Source organism: Xiphophorus couchianus, chromosome 11 (genome assembly GCF_001444195.1).
Source record: "Xiphophorus couchianus chromosome 11, X_couchianus-1.0, whole genome shotgun sequence".
In the NCBI taxonomy this organism is placed as follows: domain Eukaryota; kingdom Metazoa; phylum Chordata; class Actinopteri; order Cyprinodontiformes; family Poeciliidae; genus Xiphophorus; species Xiphophorus couchianus.
The window spans coordinates 28,027,356-28,045,482 of NC_040238.1; the positions used below are offsets into that span (position 1 = coordinate 28,027,356).

The 18,127-nt window shown below is 37.0% G+C and overlaps 1 protein-coding gene across 1 annotated transcript in view; it reads right to left on the minus strand.

Moving 5' to 3' along the window:
- Positions 1–606: 606 nt before the first annotated feature.
- Positions 607–18,127, minus strand: part of fat3b (FAT atypical cadherin 3b) — an 80,709-nt gene continuing 63,188 nt past the window's right edge. Inside the window, exons 48-55 of the mRNA XM_028031399.1 lie at positions 16,895–17,042; positions 14,485–14,868; positions 12,589–12,844; positions 8,193–8,285; positions 7,296–7,355; positions 6,973–7,011; positions 3,985–4,050; positions 607–2,218 (exon numbers count right to left, since the gene is read on the minus strand). Coding sequence (XP_027887200.1) covers positions 1,464–2,218; positions 3,985–4,050; positions 6,973–7,011; positions 7,296–7,355; positions 8,193–8,285; positions 12,589–12,844; positions 14,485–14,868; positions 16,895–17,042 — 1,801 coding nt within the window. The 3' untranslated portion in view covers positions 607–1,463. The remainder of the gene's footprint in view (positions 2,219–3,984; positions 4,051–6,972; positions 7,012–7,295; positions 7,356–8,192; positions 8,286–12,588; positions 12,845–14,484; positions 14,869–16,894; positions 17,043–18,127) is intronic.

Here is an 18,127-nt window from a genome sequence, read left to right on the forward strand (position 1 = left end):
TTTTCAGTTTTTCAGTTAATTTAGTCTCGGTGTTGTCCTGGCTACCCCTTGATTGTTCCCAGCTGTGTCTCATTTCCCTGATTACCCTATGTGTATTTAATCCCACCTGTGTTCCTTGTCGGGTCCTTGTCTAATCTGTCTAGTGTGTCGAGCAGTCTTAGTCATCTCGTCTAGCCTTGTCTGCTGTCAGTTATTAGTTGTGTCAACCAGTTGCTACCAGTAGATGAGCTTTAGCCTTCCGCTCATTTCTGTGCTGACTGGATTTTTGGACTTCGTATTGCTGACTTCATCATTAAAATCATCATTTCTTAATTTCAACCAGGGTCCACAGCGTTTCCTCTTCACCGTGTATCATGACATATTTATACCAGAATTAGAACTAGTATTGGAACATATGTGGACTCCAGTTAATGAATTGGGTGACTTCTAAAGGAAATGTATTACCCTGAATTTTATTTAGTTGCTAGATATTTTTATATAAAAAGAAAAATAAAAAAATTCATTTTTCTTGTACTTCAAAAATATACACTACCTGGTTTGTCAATTACACAAATCCCATGAAAATTGGGACAAGACAAAAGGTTAAAAATTTCAAAGAGTCTGAAAGCTTTTTCAAATCACTTTATACCAATTACAAAATCAGACATGTTAAAAGGCCTTTTCACGCATAAATTTAAAGCAAGGGAAAAAAAGAAAACCACAACTGTTGCCAAAAATTTAAAATACATAACATCCATGATGTGTGTTCACGAAAGAGGCTCTCACAAATGAGTAGTTATCAAATAAATATTCATAGAATAATTGAATGATTAAGGAAAAATCCCCCCAGGTATCAGCATTGGTAATCTTAATAGCTCAGCTCAGGCTGTGTGTAGTAGGACGTGGGTGAAAAGATCTCTCCCAAACAACCCCAAGCATGTGCCAGTGAAAATAATAAAAGCTCTAAGAAATGTGAGGCTGAGTTCACACAGCGATTTTGTGTGTGTGTGTGTGTGTGTGTGCTTGCATGTTTGGAAAAATACAATGTACGAACCACACAGCAACACATAGACGTACGTTGGTATCATCCTCCCTACCCCAAACAACAACAGAGAAACAGATGAATGCAGTGCTTCAGTGGCTCTAAATAATAAATGTAACGGCTTTGATTCACAGCCAATCGCAGACGATTCTCACGCGGCACAGGTGAAGGCGTTGAGAGAACACATGAATTTCCTCTGATTCCTGCAGCTTATCGAAGATCCAGGGGATTGGTGGTGGATTAGTGCTTGTTTACACCAGGATAAGCATAACAGACACATGTGTGTCTTTTTTTAATATTCCTGTACAATTATTTTTAGATGCTGCAGCAGAGGTGTTGTACTATAAATACAAAGTAAAGTCAGAGAGAATCGCTGCCTCTCTGCTGTTCATAAAGGATTAATAAACGCTTTAAATATTCTGTAAACAGTCTGGTTAGTGGTTCATTTACACCCTTCCCAGCTTCCTGTTGGCTCAGATCCGGTAGAGGTTCTATTTGTCCGAGTGGCTCTCCTGGCTCTGAGCGACACCAGGTTCAGAAGTCTTTCTAGCTCATCTCCAGAACCGCTCAGACCGGCAGAGCCAAGTCCTTCCTGTTCCTCCTGTGATCGCCTCCATTCCTCCTCCTGTAGATCCCAGGCCCTCAAAGGGGGCATGAGTTGAGCCGGGTGCAGGTTGAGGCCCGGTGGGCTCGACGGGTATCCCTCGTACGCTCGCCTTGTTGGCGGTAGAGTGTCATAGAGACTCTCTGAGTCGTCATTTGGCTCTGGATCATGGCAGGCCTCTCTGTACTCCTCGTAAATAGGCGAGGAGCTGTCTTCAACACTGTCACGGCCATGCAGCTGCAGATGTTCTCTGTGGTGCGCCGCCACATCCCTGCTTCTCATCTCCGTCTTTTTCCCTTCCCCTTCGTGTCCCCTCTTTTCATCTCTGTGCACAGTTTGTCTTCTTTCCCACTCGCCAGACTGATTCCTCTCCCACTGGAAGGTCCTCCTCCTGTTCTCCTGGCCCCACTCATGGCCTCTGTCACCGCTGCAGCTCATCATTCTGGAGTCAAGCTGGAGGGAGCGTGTGCTGCCTCCACGTCTGATGTTCTGCTGGGCGTCACTGAGGTTGTAATGGTATCCCACCTCTGGCGGATGCAGCCGTGACGGTGACAGCCAGCTCAAACTCTGGAAGGAAGTCTCCCGCTGGTATGCTGAAAAAGAAAAGACAGAGAGCAACTCTTTAGGTGGTTTTGAAGTGTTTTATGGACAAGAAATATTATTTTAATGAGGAGCTGAAATATATAAGCTCACATGCTGCTTTATGAGCCCGAGGCCCCACTACATGAAGTCTAATGATGCTAATCTGCTTTAGGCATGAAGTCCTTAGTATAAAAAAACAACTGCTTTAACTGTCTTTTGGACAGTGTGAGGAGGAATGATATGATCGTTTTAATGGGTTTCACATCAGTAAAACATAGCAGCACTTTCAAAACCATTTCATAATTGTAACTACAGGAAGTTGACTGAGGCGAGCCAAGCAACAAACTACTGTGCCATAGAAAAGCATTTATACATCATTAACTTTTTTTTACATTTGTCTCTTTAAAATGACTTTTATTGTATCTTATTAGGATTTTATGTGATAGACCTCCATTAAAATATAGTCATAAGAAAATGTATGCATGTTTTTTAAAAGGCTTTACAAATCCAAATTTGAAAAGTGCAGGAATAATATAATTTTGCAGAAAAGATCTGAAATGGATTTTGACTAGGTCATTCCAACACATCCATCCTTTGATCTTAACCACATGTCAAACTCAAGGCCCAGGGGCCAAATCCCATCCGCCATAGCTTTTTCTGCAGACCTAGAGTCTAGAGGGACACATGAATAGAACAGTCAAGATATCAATTGCTCAATCAATTCAAAGCAGTTGTTTTCTGTATGCTGCCCAATATGTCTATTTGAACAACTATTTTAACTTTTGTTTATCAAAGTTATATCTATAGTATATTAGTAGTTATTTTATTTAATTTTGTCTTACAAATTCATTGTCTGAAATCGGTTAAATATTGAACATTCATTGCACTTTATGCCAGTTCCACCTTTATGAGTGATTCACACAAAGATTCATTTTATATTTTGATTAATTTTGAAGTAATGTTGTTTGATTTTGAACTGAAAATTTAAATATATATATACAGTATATTACCCCATTGGAAGAGGCCAAGACTTTCACTGAGATTGTAAATTACAAATAGGATTTGTATTTAATAGGTTTTTCATTTCCTGTGTCTTGATAAGTGTAATCTGATTTTTACTACAATTTTCAAATGGGGATAAATATGTTTGTAAGGCACAACACATGCCAGTAATTATTTTTGCATTAATAAAATGTACATCTCTTTTAAGCTCTTCAATACTTTCTCTGCGGTATAAATCATTTTCTTAACGAGTATAAACCATCTGAGAATTTGCAAGCCAGTTATGAGGCTTACTAAGAAATTTCCAGTGTGTTTACCTCATTTTGGAATATTTATTATTGCACAAATTATGAATGCAACAAAATGCAATACTTTGATATGTGCTCTTCATTGAAATTAATTATTGTGAGAAAACATAGTAAATCACAACTTCCTACAAACTACAACATACAGGCTGCATAATTCATGGTTTGGCTAATGAGCTGTGAGTGAAAAGGTATCATATTGATGAAGTGAGAGGAGCCAGTGGGGTCAGTCTCTATGTGGGATAAAGCGTACACTTCATTAGTGTCCTGGAGAATGCCAGCTCCTGGGGTGCAATGCAAGACACACACGGACAAGAAATATTTATTAGACGTCCATGCCAACAAACCACAAAAAAATGGGATTTTCTTTCTCTGCATGCTATTGCTGCTGAAATATCTGGGTCTCTGGTTGGAATATAAAAAAAAATAATAGTAAAAGAGGGAATAAATAAATAAATACATGCTCTTACAATCCACAGTGTACTCTTTGACGAACTCTACACAAATCTTATCCTTGTTCTGCAGGTGGTGCCTCGCTATTGGTGAAATGGAAACAAAACAAACATCTCATCGGACAGAAAAACGTGGACGATGCAGTCCAAAAGCAAACTCTGAATACAGAAAAAAGACTTGGGGAAGAATATTGAAGCAATGCATGATAACAGGAGGATATTACTAATAGATGTACAGTAAATGGGCATAAACACAAACAAAGAAAATCAAGAGCACATGATCTATATGTGCACATATTATCTATAATGCAATGATAGAAGTGAGCAGTTGTACAGAAAGCTATTTTGGTACAATAAATGGACAAAGATTCCTTTTCAGTCTTAAATGTTTACATAATCATAATTTTAGCAATAATAGTAAGCTATTTAGTGCATGGAGTAAAAAACCCAACTGACATTTTTAATGTCTTAATATTTATACCAACCCATATTAAGTTTAAGTATTTCATTTAATTAATATTTGCAAATATGTATAATGGAATGAATCTAAAATGGGCGACTCCATGGGCTGCGGCAGTAAGACAAGATGACTCTGAATGTGGCTCGTTTGTGTTGCTCTTCAAAGCTTTTATTGGGCTTTTCCTAAGTCTGGACAAAAAATTCTATGGAAAAGTGAGAGGGGAGAACCTGCTCTGTGTCTCACACACAATCTGCGGAGACAGGATGACACTAGTAAAAAGAGGATTTATTTTAACCATAAAGACTGCTGGCCCGTTTTCCAGGATAAATCTTTACTAATTTAGGCTCCGATTACCATACTTGCAGTTGTATTATTCAATCGTTTCTAGCATGTTTTCATCTGATTCAATGCTCGTTAATTAATTATCTGTTCAATATCCCCGTTTTCCATCTGTCTCGCCTCTTTCAAATACAGCTTAGTTGCTTAGCCCTTTCTAGAATAATTAGCCTCTGTAACCATCTAATTTAGCTGTAGAATTAGCTCCACTTTTCTATTTTATTCCACAGAAGCTGAATACTGATTTTTGTTGATTAAGCTTTTCATAAAAAAAAGCCAAACAAACTCCTTTTTGAATTTTTACTGATTAAGCGCTTTAAGTTCTACAAGGGGATTAATCTTGCATTACATGTGTAATTAAGTATGTGCACTTATGCAGCATTAAAAACAATTCAGCCATGTATTTTACATGTGTGGTATTATTTCATGTGTAGGCTTTATTGTACTTCAGTAAGCTGGTGATGTGTGGAGATAAATGCAGCTTTGCACAGAGTCAGACATGAAATGCTTGTTAGGCCTAGGAAATTTAGGGAAACTGAGAACAAACAGATTCTGTAACTATGTGCCAGTTAATATTGACTGTAAGACTGCAGCAGTAGCAGGGAGGGACACACTGATCTTATTCTGTAGGTGCCTAACTGGGTATTCTTTGTAAAAGCAAACCAATGCATTTATTCATCAGGAGAAAAAAGTCAGTGGTCAAACTGTGGCTGGTGTCCTATTTAGTGTGAGAGCGAAAGTATTAGAAGCTGCCTTTTTCTCTGCTGTTATGTGCAGAAGTGATTTTAAGGGCTCAAAGTGCCCTTAAAATCCTCTGAGACTGTCTGAAAGGCTGGGGTGAAAGCTTTTCTTTGCTTAAACAGATAATTAACAGTAAAATAGCTTGTCTCATGGAAAAATGTGACCCCATGCTTTTATTTTGGTCCACATTTTAAACAAAACTGTGTTGAAATCAGATGTTTCAAAGAGCTAACAGTATTATTTTCTGTTCCAGATAAACTCTATACAATGTTGTTTCAAATGATGCTTTACAAATTGCGCTCCTAATGTGTGGCAGCTTTTCTAGACAGACAGTACAACCCACCCAGAACTGGAAAAATTGCTAACGGAAGCTTGAGTAAAACAATAAATAGTCCAAGGTGGTTACCGGGCCTCGAATCTGCTTGAACATCTGTGGGATACACCGGAGCAAAACCCAATCCCACCCACCCACAGTAAAGATGCGCTGCCAACTCCTCCACTTCAGAGAACACAAGAAATGCCAAGAAATCCCATGTACTGTACATGCCACGATGAGCTGAGCTGTTTTGGTGAGATGAGAGGGAACTCATGTTAGAAGCTTGGCGTTTTTCATTTTTGTAGTCAGATGGAACAAAAAGCGTTGATGGTGCCCTTGTGGCAGGAATTTATCCATAATTTTTTTTTAAGATTCGAAAGGTATGGGTCAAACAATTGAATCTAAGACCAAGAGAAAAACAGCATTTATAATACAATTTTTTTTATTATGAAAAGACAATCACGAGGAAGACTGTTGAATTGAGGAGGATGAGAAACAAAAATCTTTGTTCACAGAGGGCTATACCCAAACATATTAGTGGAAGGTTAAGTGGAAGAAAAACATCTTGTAGAAAGAAAATGCTGAATAAAATTTGGGATGATTGTGAAGGCACATTTAAAGCACATATGTAACGTTTATGAACAATATGATCATTAAAGGAGGGCCAAACAACTACTGAGCGCAGTGCAGTACATAGGAAATGTCTTCAGAATGCTAATATTTCTGTAAACCTGAACAACAACCCTTAAAAATTACATTTCCTATTTTTCTATTAGCGTGCTGCTCTTTTTTCTATGGGCCCCTAATTGGTTCCTGTTTGTAAAATCTACAAAACAAAATAGACATTATACATCACTCTCTGCAAATATATTATCTCTGATGATATACAAATTTATAGAAATCCACTAGAACCACCAATCAGAAGACAGCTTGTGGAAATGCTTTAACATTTAAAGTATGAACCACAAAATATATCAATATATTGGCTTAAAGGAAATCTGATGATCTCTAGAGAATTGGGTGCAATGAACACTTTAATAGAACACAATGTAAAGTATACAATAGGTCGGGCTTAGGATAAGAGTTCGGTAAGGGAAGTCAGAGGGATGGGTTTTTAATAAGATGTTTTTCAGCTGCTTTGCGTCTCACTCACCCGGGCTGTTCCACTGCTGTTCTTTGTCCATGTGTGACACTTCAAAGGGAGAGAGAAAGCCAAAGTCAGAGAAAGCCGGAGACAAACAACACAGGAACCAAAGAGGGAAAATTGAAGTAGAGAGAGACGCGGTGTCAGAAACTGACAAAATATTGAAAATCTAAGCAGGATGTTTTATTCTTAATAAGAACAGGGATTCAAGGCACAGCCTGGGCTGCTTTCAGCTCACTGTATCTTTTTGCTCTGCCGCTGAACAAAGAATTTGGCAACAGAAGACGGGCACAAAAGAGAAAGAGGAGTTAACAGAAGATGTTCTTTCATACCTTCACTTTCAATATCATCAACAGCATCATTGACTAGACGTATGACTGTGACTATGGATGCTAGAAGGAAAACACAAAGAGAAAAATAGAAGAAAGAAACAACGTCAGTGCATTTTTCATTATGTCACTGTGATATACAAGAATGCAAATGGCTGTGGGCACACATGTTGAAAACACAAAGAGGGGACATGTTATTCTTACAAACATTTTTATACATGTGATATACATTATATATAAAATACTACAATGTCTTCATCTCATCTCACTTAAATATGACAGAAGTAGAATAAGTGAGGACTACCATGCTTTAGATGCTGTTCTAAGTTTCCTTTTGATAATATCCGGATTGAGTTGTCATTGTGCTCTTGGAGTAATTTTGAGTAATTGCTAATTATTTTGTAGATTGCATTTTACTAACTCAGCTTTTCTCTGTCTGATATTAAAATTTGTTATGTGATCTGAAAAACCAAAAACAACAAGAAATATGAAAGAGAACAAATACTTGTTCACAGTATTGTATACAGAGAGTGGGGAAACTTTGCCTATACTTCTTCATTGTTCAACTTGTAATATGACACAGATGGAGGAAGGCAAATGCCAGATGTCATTTAATCCCAAGAAAATTCTCAAAACAAACAAAGGATGCTGACTGGCGGATGGAGACTCATCTGGACACTGCAGTGGCAGTGCCTTGTGTGAGCAAATGTTGAATGGTTGCCGTAGGAGATTCAAGGATTCCTCAAACTTCAATGAACGAATAAAAACACTCCAAGAATGTTTTTAATGAGGAAATGACATTGTAACATAATATAAAGCTCAAAATTGTTGATTTTACATAATGTCCTCCTTTTAATAAGCCCAGTGCATTGTAAAGTGGTTTCAGTCATCCATTCCTACCATTGTCATCAATGGACTCAGAGGTGTAGGAACTGAGGGAGCGCTCATCAGAGGTGGAGTCTGAGAGACACGACACGTCCTCCTCCACTAGCTCTGAAACATATATATTACATATAAAATGAATCATGTAAATTAAAAATAAAATGAAGTTACAAAGTACATTAATGATACAAGTTTTAACTTTCAACTATATTATTAAATTGCATAGAACACTTAAAGTTTTAATCTTACAAGCTTTAGTGAAACAAGTCAATTACATTATTTTAAAATGTTCTGTGTCGCGTAACTGGAAAAAAGGAACAGAGCTTTTTAGATTTAAGAAACCATCCTTTTAAAACATTAAAAGTGTAGAGTGCAGATGTAATTTTTTGACGTGCAGCCACACTTACAACTCAAATTCTTTTTAAATCCCACAAATAGCTGAAAGGCTGATTACTTTTAAAAAATGAAGATCAATTCAGAGGGAGAAAAAGAAAGAAAACTAAACAGATACACTGAGAAGAAACTGGGGTTATTTCACAGGAGATGAATTCATGAAGTGCATGAAAATGATCATAATCTCACATTGACGGTTACAAATTGAGTTAAATTACATGAAGGAAGACCATTGTGGATAGAAAGGATGCTACAATGAACACTACTGTCTACTTGATTGTCAAAAAGAAAAACCTTTTTTTCAAACATAACTTAAAATCCGATTTCTATGCAGTTGTACCTGGATTGAAAGAAAACAGCCCGAATCGATCATTTATTCACTTCTGAATCAGTTTTGATAAACTATTTCATTTTAGCTGCAGTGTCTTCAGTATCTGTAAGTCATTTGCTGAGCAAACTACTTTTGAAATGAAGAAGTTTTATTTTGAGTGCTCTTTTTACCACCGTCTGCAAAATCGAGAAGTATTATGCTGGATTTTGGTATATTTGTTCATCTGTTTCTCTTCTGAGCAAGACTGAAAATAAACATCCCAAAGAAGAATTGAATTCTTAAAAAGTTTATCAACTAAAGGATGCGGTGATGCATTCGTATTGACAGAAATAAGTTTTAAAACCCTTTTGTGTTTGGGCTATCTGCAAAGCAGAAACCAAAGCTCTCAACTTCAAGATCTAAACCTGACATTTTATGTGGGCAGAAGAGTCAACTTAAATTTCATGTGGAGAAATCATCCAGATTTCTTTAGTTACCTTTGACTTGCATGTCAACAGAGGTGCATTTCAAATAAATGGATGCTTACAAATCAGAGTGATCCCTGACACCGCTTTTCTTTGCAGTTATTTGGAAGGTTGTATCCTTTCAAAGAACCCGCTTGCTTCTGAGTGATTGTTTGTCAGACGAGTGTCAAAAGGGCACAGCAGGTACTTGGATGTCACAATGAGTTGGCATGTGGCTGTTAAAAGTGTCTGCAACACGGTCTGTTGAACCCGGGCAAAGACAGGTACATTGCTCCTCCAGGTGCTCTAATCTCACAGCAATATAATGCCTGGTTTCACATAATTGTTCCAAATGTGAAAAGGAAGGAAAAGGCAAACGAAGTGAAAATCAAGGGCCAAAAAATGGATTTTCTTTGCTAAACAAAATGGTGTAGAAATAAAAAGTTGAAACTATGCCTGTGTGTAATTAAGGTGGTCTATTTTCCAACTTTTCTTTTGCTAAATTAGTAAGACTTAATGCAGGGATAAGAGGAGAAAAAAAGAAAAGTAATGAGACATGTGATTGACTTTCTGAATGAATCACAAAACAAGTTTTGCAAAAGCCTTTATTACTCTTAAACTTTTCCAAATGTTATCTTTTAATCATAAAATGACATGCTTTTCTACAATATTTTACAATATTCCAACACAAACGGGTAAATAATTTGTTAGGACAAGAAAAAGGGAAAACATTTAAACTCAGGCTGGGGCTGGAGCCCAAGAACGTCTTGCTGCAAGGAATTGGTTCTATCAGTTGTATTACTGAGCAGTCTTATTAAAATGATTAAAGACTGCCATTTTGTTATTATCCATTCAGGGTTTGGCTTTTCTACTCACATACATCAGATGCAGAATGCTTCCTGGGCATCACCTTCAGCTTTCTAGAACCATGCTGTATATTCATATGGAGTTGGTAAAGCTCCTTTGGGAATGTGTGCAGTAATGCAGCACCATCACTCATAAGGAATAAAGCAGCCACTGCAGATGCGTCTGTTCTGAGTCTGATTAAGAGAAGAGAATTCTACAAATAATTAGCCTTAGCAAAAAGGCAAACTCTCAACCTCATCCTTTTACATTGTTTTTCATTAGTGCTCCAGTGATTAAGTTGTGTTTTGCTAATGTATGCAGCTAAAAGTACAGGTTTTTCTTTATTCCACCCACTAACACACTCCTTGAACATGCCCTCTTTACTCAAACTCTTTAAAGTCCCATTAAATCTCAAGCGGCATGACCACTTTGTGCTTCGGTTTTGGTACTTTTATGTGCTTTAATCATTGTCTTGTTATATAAGTTTGCCATAGGCAGTTAATTTTTCTTTGTCCATAATTTTTAGGAATTTATTGGCATATTAGTTTAATTGTTGTGCTTAGTTTCTGTTTTTATTCTTGTGTTTTGTTTTCTGTGTATTTGGATTTATTTATCTTAGATTTGTGATAGTTCTTGTTCTACTTTTTGAAGTTCATTTTGAGTCTTAGCTTTCTTTTGTGTTGTTTAGTCGTCCTCCCTCAGTTTTGTACTTTTCTTCTGTCACATCAATACTTGATTTACTCTGATAGTTCATCTTGTTCTTTTGTTATTTTCCATATGTGTGTCAATATTTAGTCTCCCAGATTTTGTTTATTTCTTGCCGGATTCTCTATTTCTCTGGTTCCATGTCCTGTTCACTTCTCTCCAGTATTGTAAGCTTATTTTATTATGCTGAAACTCCTCACTTTATGTCTACCTCTGGTCTGCCTGCATTTGGGTAAGATCAAAAAGTAATCATTATACCTAATTTATATATATATTTTTATTTTTATGTGTTTATCAAGTGTCTTATCTTATCTGCAATAATTAAACATTAGGATGATTAATTTGTTGAAGACTTGCAACTTGTCTACTTTTAAATTTGACCATTATTGTTCACCGCTTCGTTAAACAGTTAATAATATTTGAAATGAAAATACTTAGCATCACTAACCCTAAGCCAAACAGAAGACCAATGCTAAGCCCCGAGAGTTTTGCTTCTGATTCCTTTCCAACAAGAGATGCATTTGTCACAAATTGCTTTCTATAATCCGTTATATAATTGGTCAAGGAGTTAATTTCATGAGAATTTCTGTTTTTGGCTACTAAACCATAGCAATATAGGACCTCAATTTGCTAACCAAGTATTTAATTAATCTATTGTATTTATTCATGATGCAGAACGTGTATAACATTACAAGTATAAAGTATATAAACAAGTAACTAAACAGTCTTCAATATATTATAAAGGCGACACTTCAGACTACTCATTAATGCAGTAATCTGGCTATTAGTTTTCTATTTATCACAATCACATTTTAATTAATAGTCCCTCCTGTGTTTGTAGATTATGCATGCTATTCTTTATTTTCCCTGCATACACGCAGCAGGGGGAATAAACAAAAAACAACTTACTTCCTATTCTCACAGGATGAAATCAATGATTAATGAGCAGGAAGTTCCAGCTGGAAGCTGTATTATTCAACCCGCAGCTCGGACAACGAATCGAAAATATCTGACATCCACTTTTGCTCTGAAATGCAACCTGATAATTTCATTGACAGAGAACAAACTGAACTGCAGTCTTGTTGACAGGGTCGACAGCTAAATATCACTCTAAAATGGAACTATCTGACAATGTCTCACTGCTTCCCTTCACTTTCTAGACATCTGAGCCAAGACAGAGCCCTTGAAGCGTTGATGCAAAAACGAAAAGGAAAAAATTACATCGGAGAGAACGGTTTGGATTGTTTCATGGAGACCAATTTCAATGACTAATTCTGGATTTTACTTTTATAAAGAAATGTAGGGCAGAAACATAAGGCATTAGTTCTGCCTGATTACTCTGACCATTCATACATAAGTGCAAGAGATGTAAGAGAAGTTAGGCAGATCCAAGATGACATAATTGCCAATTTGAGGAGTGGGACCGAGGGTTAAATTATTATTTATTGAGTCAACAGAAAAGTGAAATGACAGGAACACAACTTAAAAATATGACATTTTAAGCACTCTTGCCTACTCAGGGCCGTTTTCTTTGATGTTTGTGATCAAAAGGCACACATCACTGTGAAATAAGCTCTTGCAGTGAAGATGGTGGTGTGTTGGTAGCACAATGAGTTCACGGCTTGTGTACTCTTTTACCTTTGGAAATCAGATTGCGTGTGTTTACGTGAGTGTGTGCAGGACACCACAGCCTTACCCTGCGGACTGTTATCCCTCTGGGTTCTCTCCAGCTCAAAAGCCCTCTGCCCCCATTCTTCCTCCCTCTCGTCTCTGTGCCTGTCCAGGACTTTCTCTCTGGTTTCCTTGCCCTCCCATGAGACTTTGTGGGCTGGACTGTGCTCCGGGCGGCGGGCCGATGCTGAGGGGAGATTGGGTGCCACGCTACACACTGCAATTCCTCTCCTATTTGCCATACCTCGGACATTAGACACATCTGAGAGGAAGCTGCTCATCTGCAGAGACATAGGAAAATATTCAGAAAGTATTAAGTAGCCATTTATACTCAAGTTTTGGTCAGCATGCCTATAAATATTGTGCATTTTTAAATCTGCAGTGCATAAATTTTTTCTCTGCAATTAAAGAGCTAATAAATATCCCTTGTTAATAATTACTGGCTGTTTCCTAAAGTTTACAGCACACAGACATTTAAGATTATTTTACTTGATTTAGAAACTAAATACAGTGCTGTAAAAAAATATCCCTGCAGATTTGTTCTGTTATTCTTTTTTTAAAAACATAAATGTCTTGGATCATCAAACAATGTCTAATGTTTAATTTGACAAAGTTAATATGAGTAATTAATAGGTATGTTTTGAAATGATGATTTTCATTTATTAAAATAAATAAATTATCCAAACCCATATGAAAATGTAATTGCCACCTAAACCTGATAAACTGAAAGAACTACTCTTAGCAAAACAAATGTACCTGTTTTAGTTATTTTATTTTATTTTTTGATATCTGTCAACCAGTCTGTACACAGTCAGGCACACATTAAAAGGTTCTCTACAGCTAGGCATATACTCTTATAAGAATAATTCACAAGGAAGAATATTTCTACAACTGAAGTGTGACTTTATACAGATGACACTATACTTTATGAGATTTGAAGCTAATTATTGACAAACTTCAAGCTGCCATTCAACGTCTGCACACATCATTGTATGGCATAATTGTGTTTCTTAAGGTGAACAAAAAAATAAAAAAAATAAAACACACTCGGATCTCAGATATACTGTAATAGGTACCAACTCCAGGCCTCGAGGTTTGGTGTACAGTGAACCCTCGCTATAACGCGGTTCACCTTTCACGGCCTCGCTGCTTCACTGAGTTTTTTGTGCAGTTTTTTTCAGACTGCATTGTGTTCTGCGTCCTGATTGGCTAGACAGTCTCTGCGCTTCTTCTCTATCTGTGTCCCAATAACGTTACGGTATTTAAATATACATAATACAGCTTGGCAAATTTTGGCAAATATTTTTGCCCAGAAGAAAAAAGAGCAACAATACCGATAAACACACCTGCACCACAGGCTTCAGAAGAAAAAGACACTAGAGCGCGAAGTCAGGCCACAGCGTCACAGTCTGAGATAAATCTTTATTGTCATTGTCACAAGGACAACGAAATTTAAAGAGGAACAGTGAAATACGCGAGTCACAATTTGTCCTACTTTACTTCATATTGATGATTAAAGTTATTATTTTACTGTAGTTATTTGTAAGAAAGTGTTCTATTTGTTAAAAAATGCTTGGGCCTGAAAACAGGTTTTGTTCTTTGGTTTCAATGTAGAGTATTTAATTATGCTGTATAATAATTGTAAAAAATAAAGGTAACTACTTCATGGATTTCGCCAATCACGGGTTCTTTTCGGAACGCAACCCCCGCGAAAAACGAGTGTGCACTGTACTGCATCTTTTAGATGTGTTCCTGGCCTAACACACCTGAATCCTGCTAATGAGCTCATTATTTGAGTCAGGTTTGCTGAAGCAGAGACACATCTAAAAGCTGTGGGACACAAGACCTCAAGGCCTGGATTTGAGGATCAGTCATTTAGGTTGTAATGCGATATAGAAATGAATGAGGTTCACTTAGACACCTGACTGCTTTCACTGGAAGTGGTCCTCTCGGTTCCCGGGAGGATAGAGTGGGCAGTAGGACGCACCATGACCTGAGGAGGACCTCCGCTGCAGCCTCCTACCTCACCATAGGTTGCCGTGGTAGCCGGTGAGCCAGGCACACGCACAGCTTTGAACTCAATTCCCTCGACCCCCATTCCAGTCTTGTGTAGCATGTAGCTAGCTTCTGAGGAAACAGCTGAGATGCCCGAAGCAGCCATGGTTCCCGGACCCGGGTCGGAGTCTTTCCGGAATTTGATTTTCTTCCTGAAGGCGACGAAGAGTATGAGGAGAAAAATGATGACAAAGGCAAGCACTCCAATGCCTATTATTTCCCCCGGTCCAACATAAGACAGCGGCTCAGCCTGCAAAACATTGAAAGGAAGAAGAAGAAAAAAATCATTAAAACATGGACTCAGCATTTCTTATTCAAAGTGTAAGAAAAAAAAAAGTGCTGGAAGTAGAGAAAGACCAAGAGAAGGATCCACTTCTGGTTATAAAATGATCAAATACATCCAACAACCCAGCAACGGCTGAGATGATTAAACTTAACTAGAGTAAAAGTAAAAATAACTTTTTTTCCCCATCAGTCTGTGAAGTTTGGAGTTTTTGCTTTTGACTGAGGTCAAGCAGTCATATGAGGGTAATATGAAATGGAGGTGAAGTCCAGATTTCCATCTATACACGAACTTTTAGGATAGTGAGTAGATTAAATTAACTCAAGGTATGAAAAAGGAACTGCGAAAATCAGACCTTTTATCATTATTATAATTTGGAACATTTCCCAGTAAGACTGAAAACAAAAATGCATTTTATTCATGTTAAATGAAAGTAGGTAATGCAGGTAACAGCTTTAGTTACTCTGGCAGCAAATGACAGAAACACCATTTATAGCATTACATGCAAAAGAAAATGATCAATGCTCCTTTTTTATTTAACAGAATAGGTAATGTGGACATTTCAGTTAGAAATGAGTTTTCTTTCCTTAAGCAATATTTGAAAGACAGAAGATCTTGCTCAGTCCAGACGTTTACTGCATATTGGTTGTAAAAGGTTACAACCATTATGTAACCTGCTTCTTATGGCTTTCTCACAAACATCAAAAGCACTTTCTGAACTATTTGCAACTTCAAATATGCAGTATTTTTACATGGTGATTTTAGAAATATTTAAAATGTCCCAAAGACATGTTTCCATTTACTTTTTAATCAGTGATGAAAAAATAGCAAACTTAATATTTGAGATGTTTTATATTGCTTTTATGAAAAGATCTATGTAATCCATTTACGTAACTAAATATTGAGAATCCTTGATGACACCTACATCTCAGTTTTGACTCATCCTAATCATATTACCAGTCTTTGGGATGTCGAACATGAGTCTTCTAAATTAAATCTATAATCAAAAATTAAGAAGGATCACACTTGTGCTTACAAGGTCCCACATCTGTCTGTTGTTGTTTGTCAACATAAAAACAATTTAACAAGGACAATAGAATCTTGTCACAATCTTGTGATGAGAAGCAGATCTTTGAAGTAGATATTTGAAGAATACAATAAATGAAGACGTCTGCAGCCATTACCTGTTCTACAGGCAAAGCAGAATAATTGTTTCTAAGAAATGAAAAAAAAAACCATGACTTTCCAATGTAGTGATTAAGCAGAAAAGGCTCAGCCAAACTCTTTGAACTCATTCACATCTTCTCATCTGGTGGGCTTCATTGGCCTTCATATTGTGTTTTTTGTTAAAAAATAACCTTTGAGGCATTTTTAGAACTGCTCTATTTATATTAATAAATACAATGAAGCTGTGTGGTAGAAATGTACCAAAACGTGAAAAGGTTTTAAGGGTATGAATGCTTTTGCAAGGCACTGCATGTGTGTAAAACCTTACTTGGATCACTCATATTACTGCTGTAAAATGTGTTTTTAAAAATCATATGCAAATGTTATATATATATATATATATATATATATATATATATATATATAAACCTCCATGATTGCTTTGTTTTACTTCATTATAAAAGCTAAGTAGTACATGGAGAAAAAAAACAGATTAACTTAACCCATTTTAGAATCAGTCAAACACTTCATTTCATTGCAGACAACTTGAAAGCATCTGGAAATTGCACTAGAAGGAACATAGTGTAATGCATAATAAAAGTCATAAGCATGACAAACTTCAAATAAAAGCTGTGATTCACCCATTACCACACTTTAACTCCTTCAGTGTGGAGACAAGGATACAAATCCTTCCAGGTGTCCGTGTCTCTCAAAACTCCTAGCACTTTCACTGTGCCTCCCAAGTATAATTAGATGAATTACTGGAGTATTTTCTCCAGGATTTATTACTCTTTTAATCCAACTTTGTGCATAGTTAAAACTCTACCTCTGTGTCATCTTCAGGGACCTGATCGTCGCAAAACTGGTCCTCGTATCCATCTGAGCAGTTGCAGTAGAACGAACCGAACGTATTGACACACTCTCCTCTGTTTCCACAGTTGTCCTGGTCACACTCATTTACATCCACATCACATCTGACGGACAAGAGACAAGTATATTACCATTCATGGGATGTGCAGAAGAGGACTTTTTTTATTCACTAAAACAATTTGAAAGTGTAGATAAAAATAGTTATACGTTTATTGTAAATATGGATGTGGCACATATGGCTGGATGAATGGGTAACATTTTTTAAAAAGTGTTACCCATTCCTGTCAAGCATTTACATGAAATTCCACAATCTTCGATATTTTTCCAGGCTACTGCCAAACAAGAGGTTATCTCTATGCATTTCCTGTTGTCTGATTGTATAAGGTTTTAAATCAAACAGACATGTACACATAGATTCATAGAAAGGTAAATGCCCTCCTGAAAAATTGCATGTGTAGTTTCAACCTCTGCATGAATATGTGTTCATCTTAGGTTTTTATATCAAACACTGTGTCCTGCTGTGAAGGGGAAAGGAAATACTACTTTTTGCTTTTCAATTATTTTTTTTCCGTGATAGGATTTTTCAAAACACTTCGCAAGAGTTTTTTTTTTCTCTGACGGGAGAAAAAAAAGCTTTTCAGAAGAAGCCTTATTGTGAAACTATCCAAAGTTTTTTTTTCTAATGATAAAAGTGCAGGGAGTCATTAAGTATATAAAGTTTTACTCAGTGGCGCAAAAAGTGGGTATGCAGGGTATGCAACGCATAGGGGCGCTGCACTAGAGGGGGCGCCAAAACCCCGTCTCGAAAAATGTTTTTTTCTTGTTGGCATTTTCTATAATTAACAGAATGAAATGATCAATAACAGGGGAACAGCACTGATTAGGCGCCCCTCTGCTCCTCCCATGCAGGTGGCTGTGCACGCACCCCTAAGAGTATGCAGGCGCGTTTTTTTAATTTTTTTTATTTTAGACTACCACTCGTAGTGCACTTGACAAAATGGAGCGGCAGAAAAAAAAGCTGTCCGGGGCGCAAAACAGAAAAAGTAAAAGGGAGAAGGATAAAGATGTTGGCGGGATGAAAAAAAGCCTTTCAATGTGGTTGAAAGATAGTAGGTAAGTACCGTCAGTGTATTAGCAGGACAGGAGGGCTGTAAATAATCAAGTTAGCTAAAGCTAGCAGCTAGCCTAA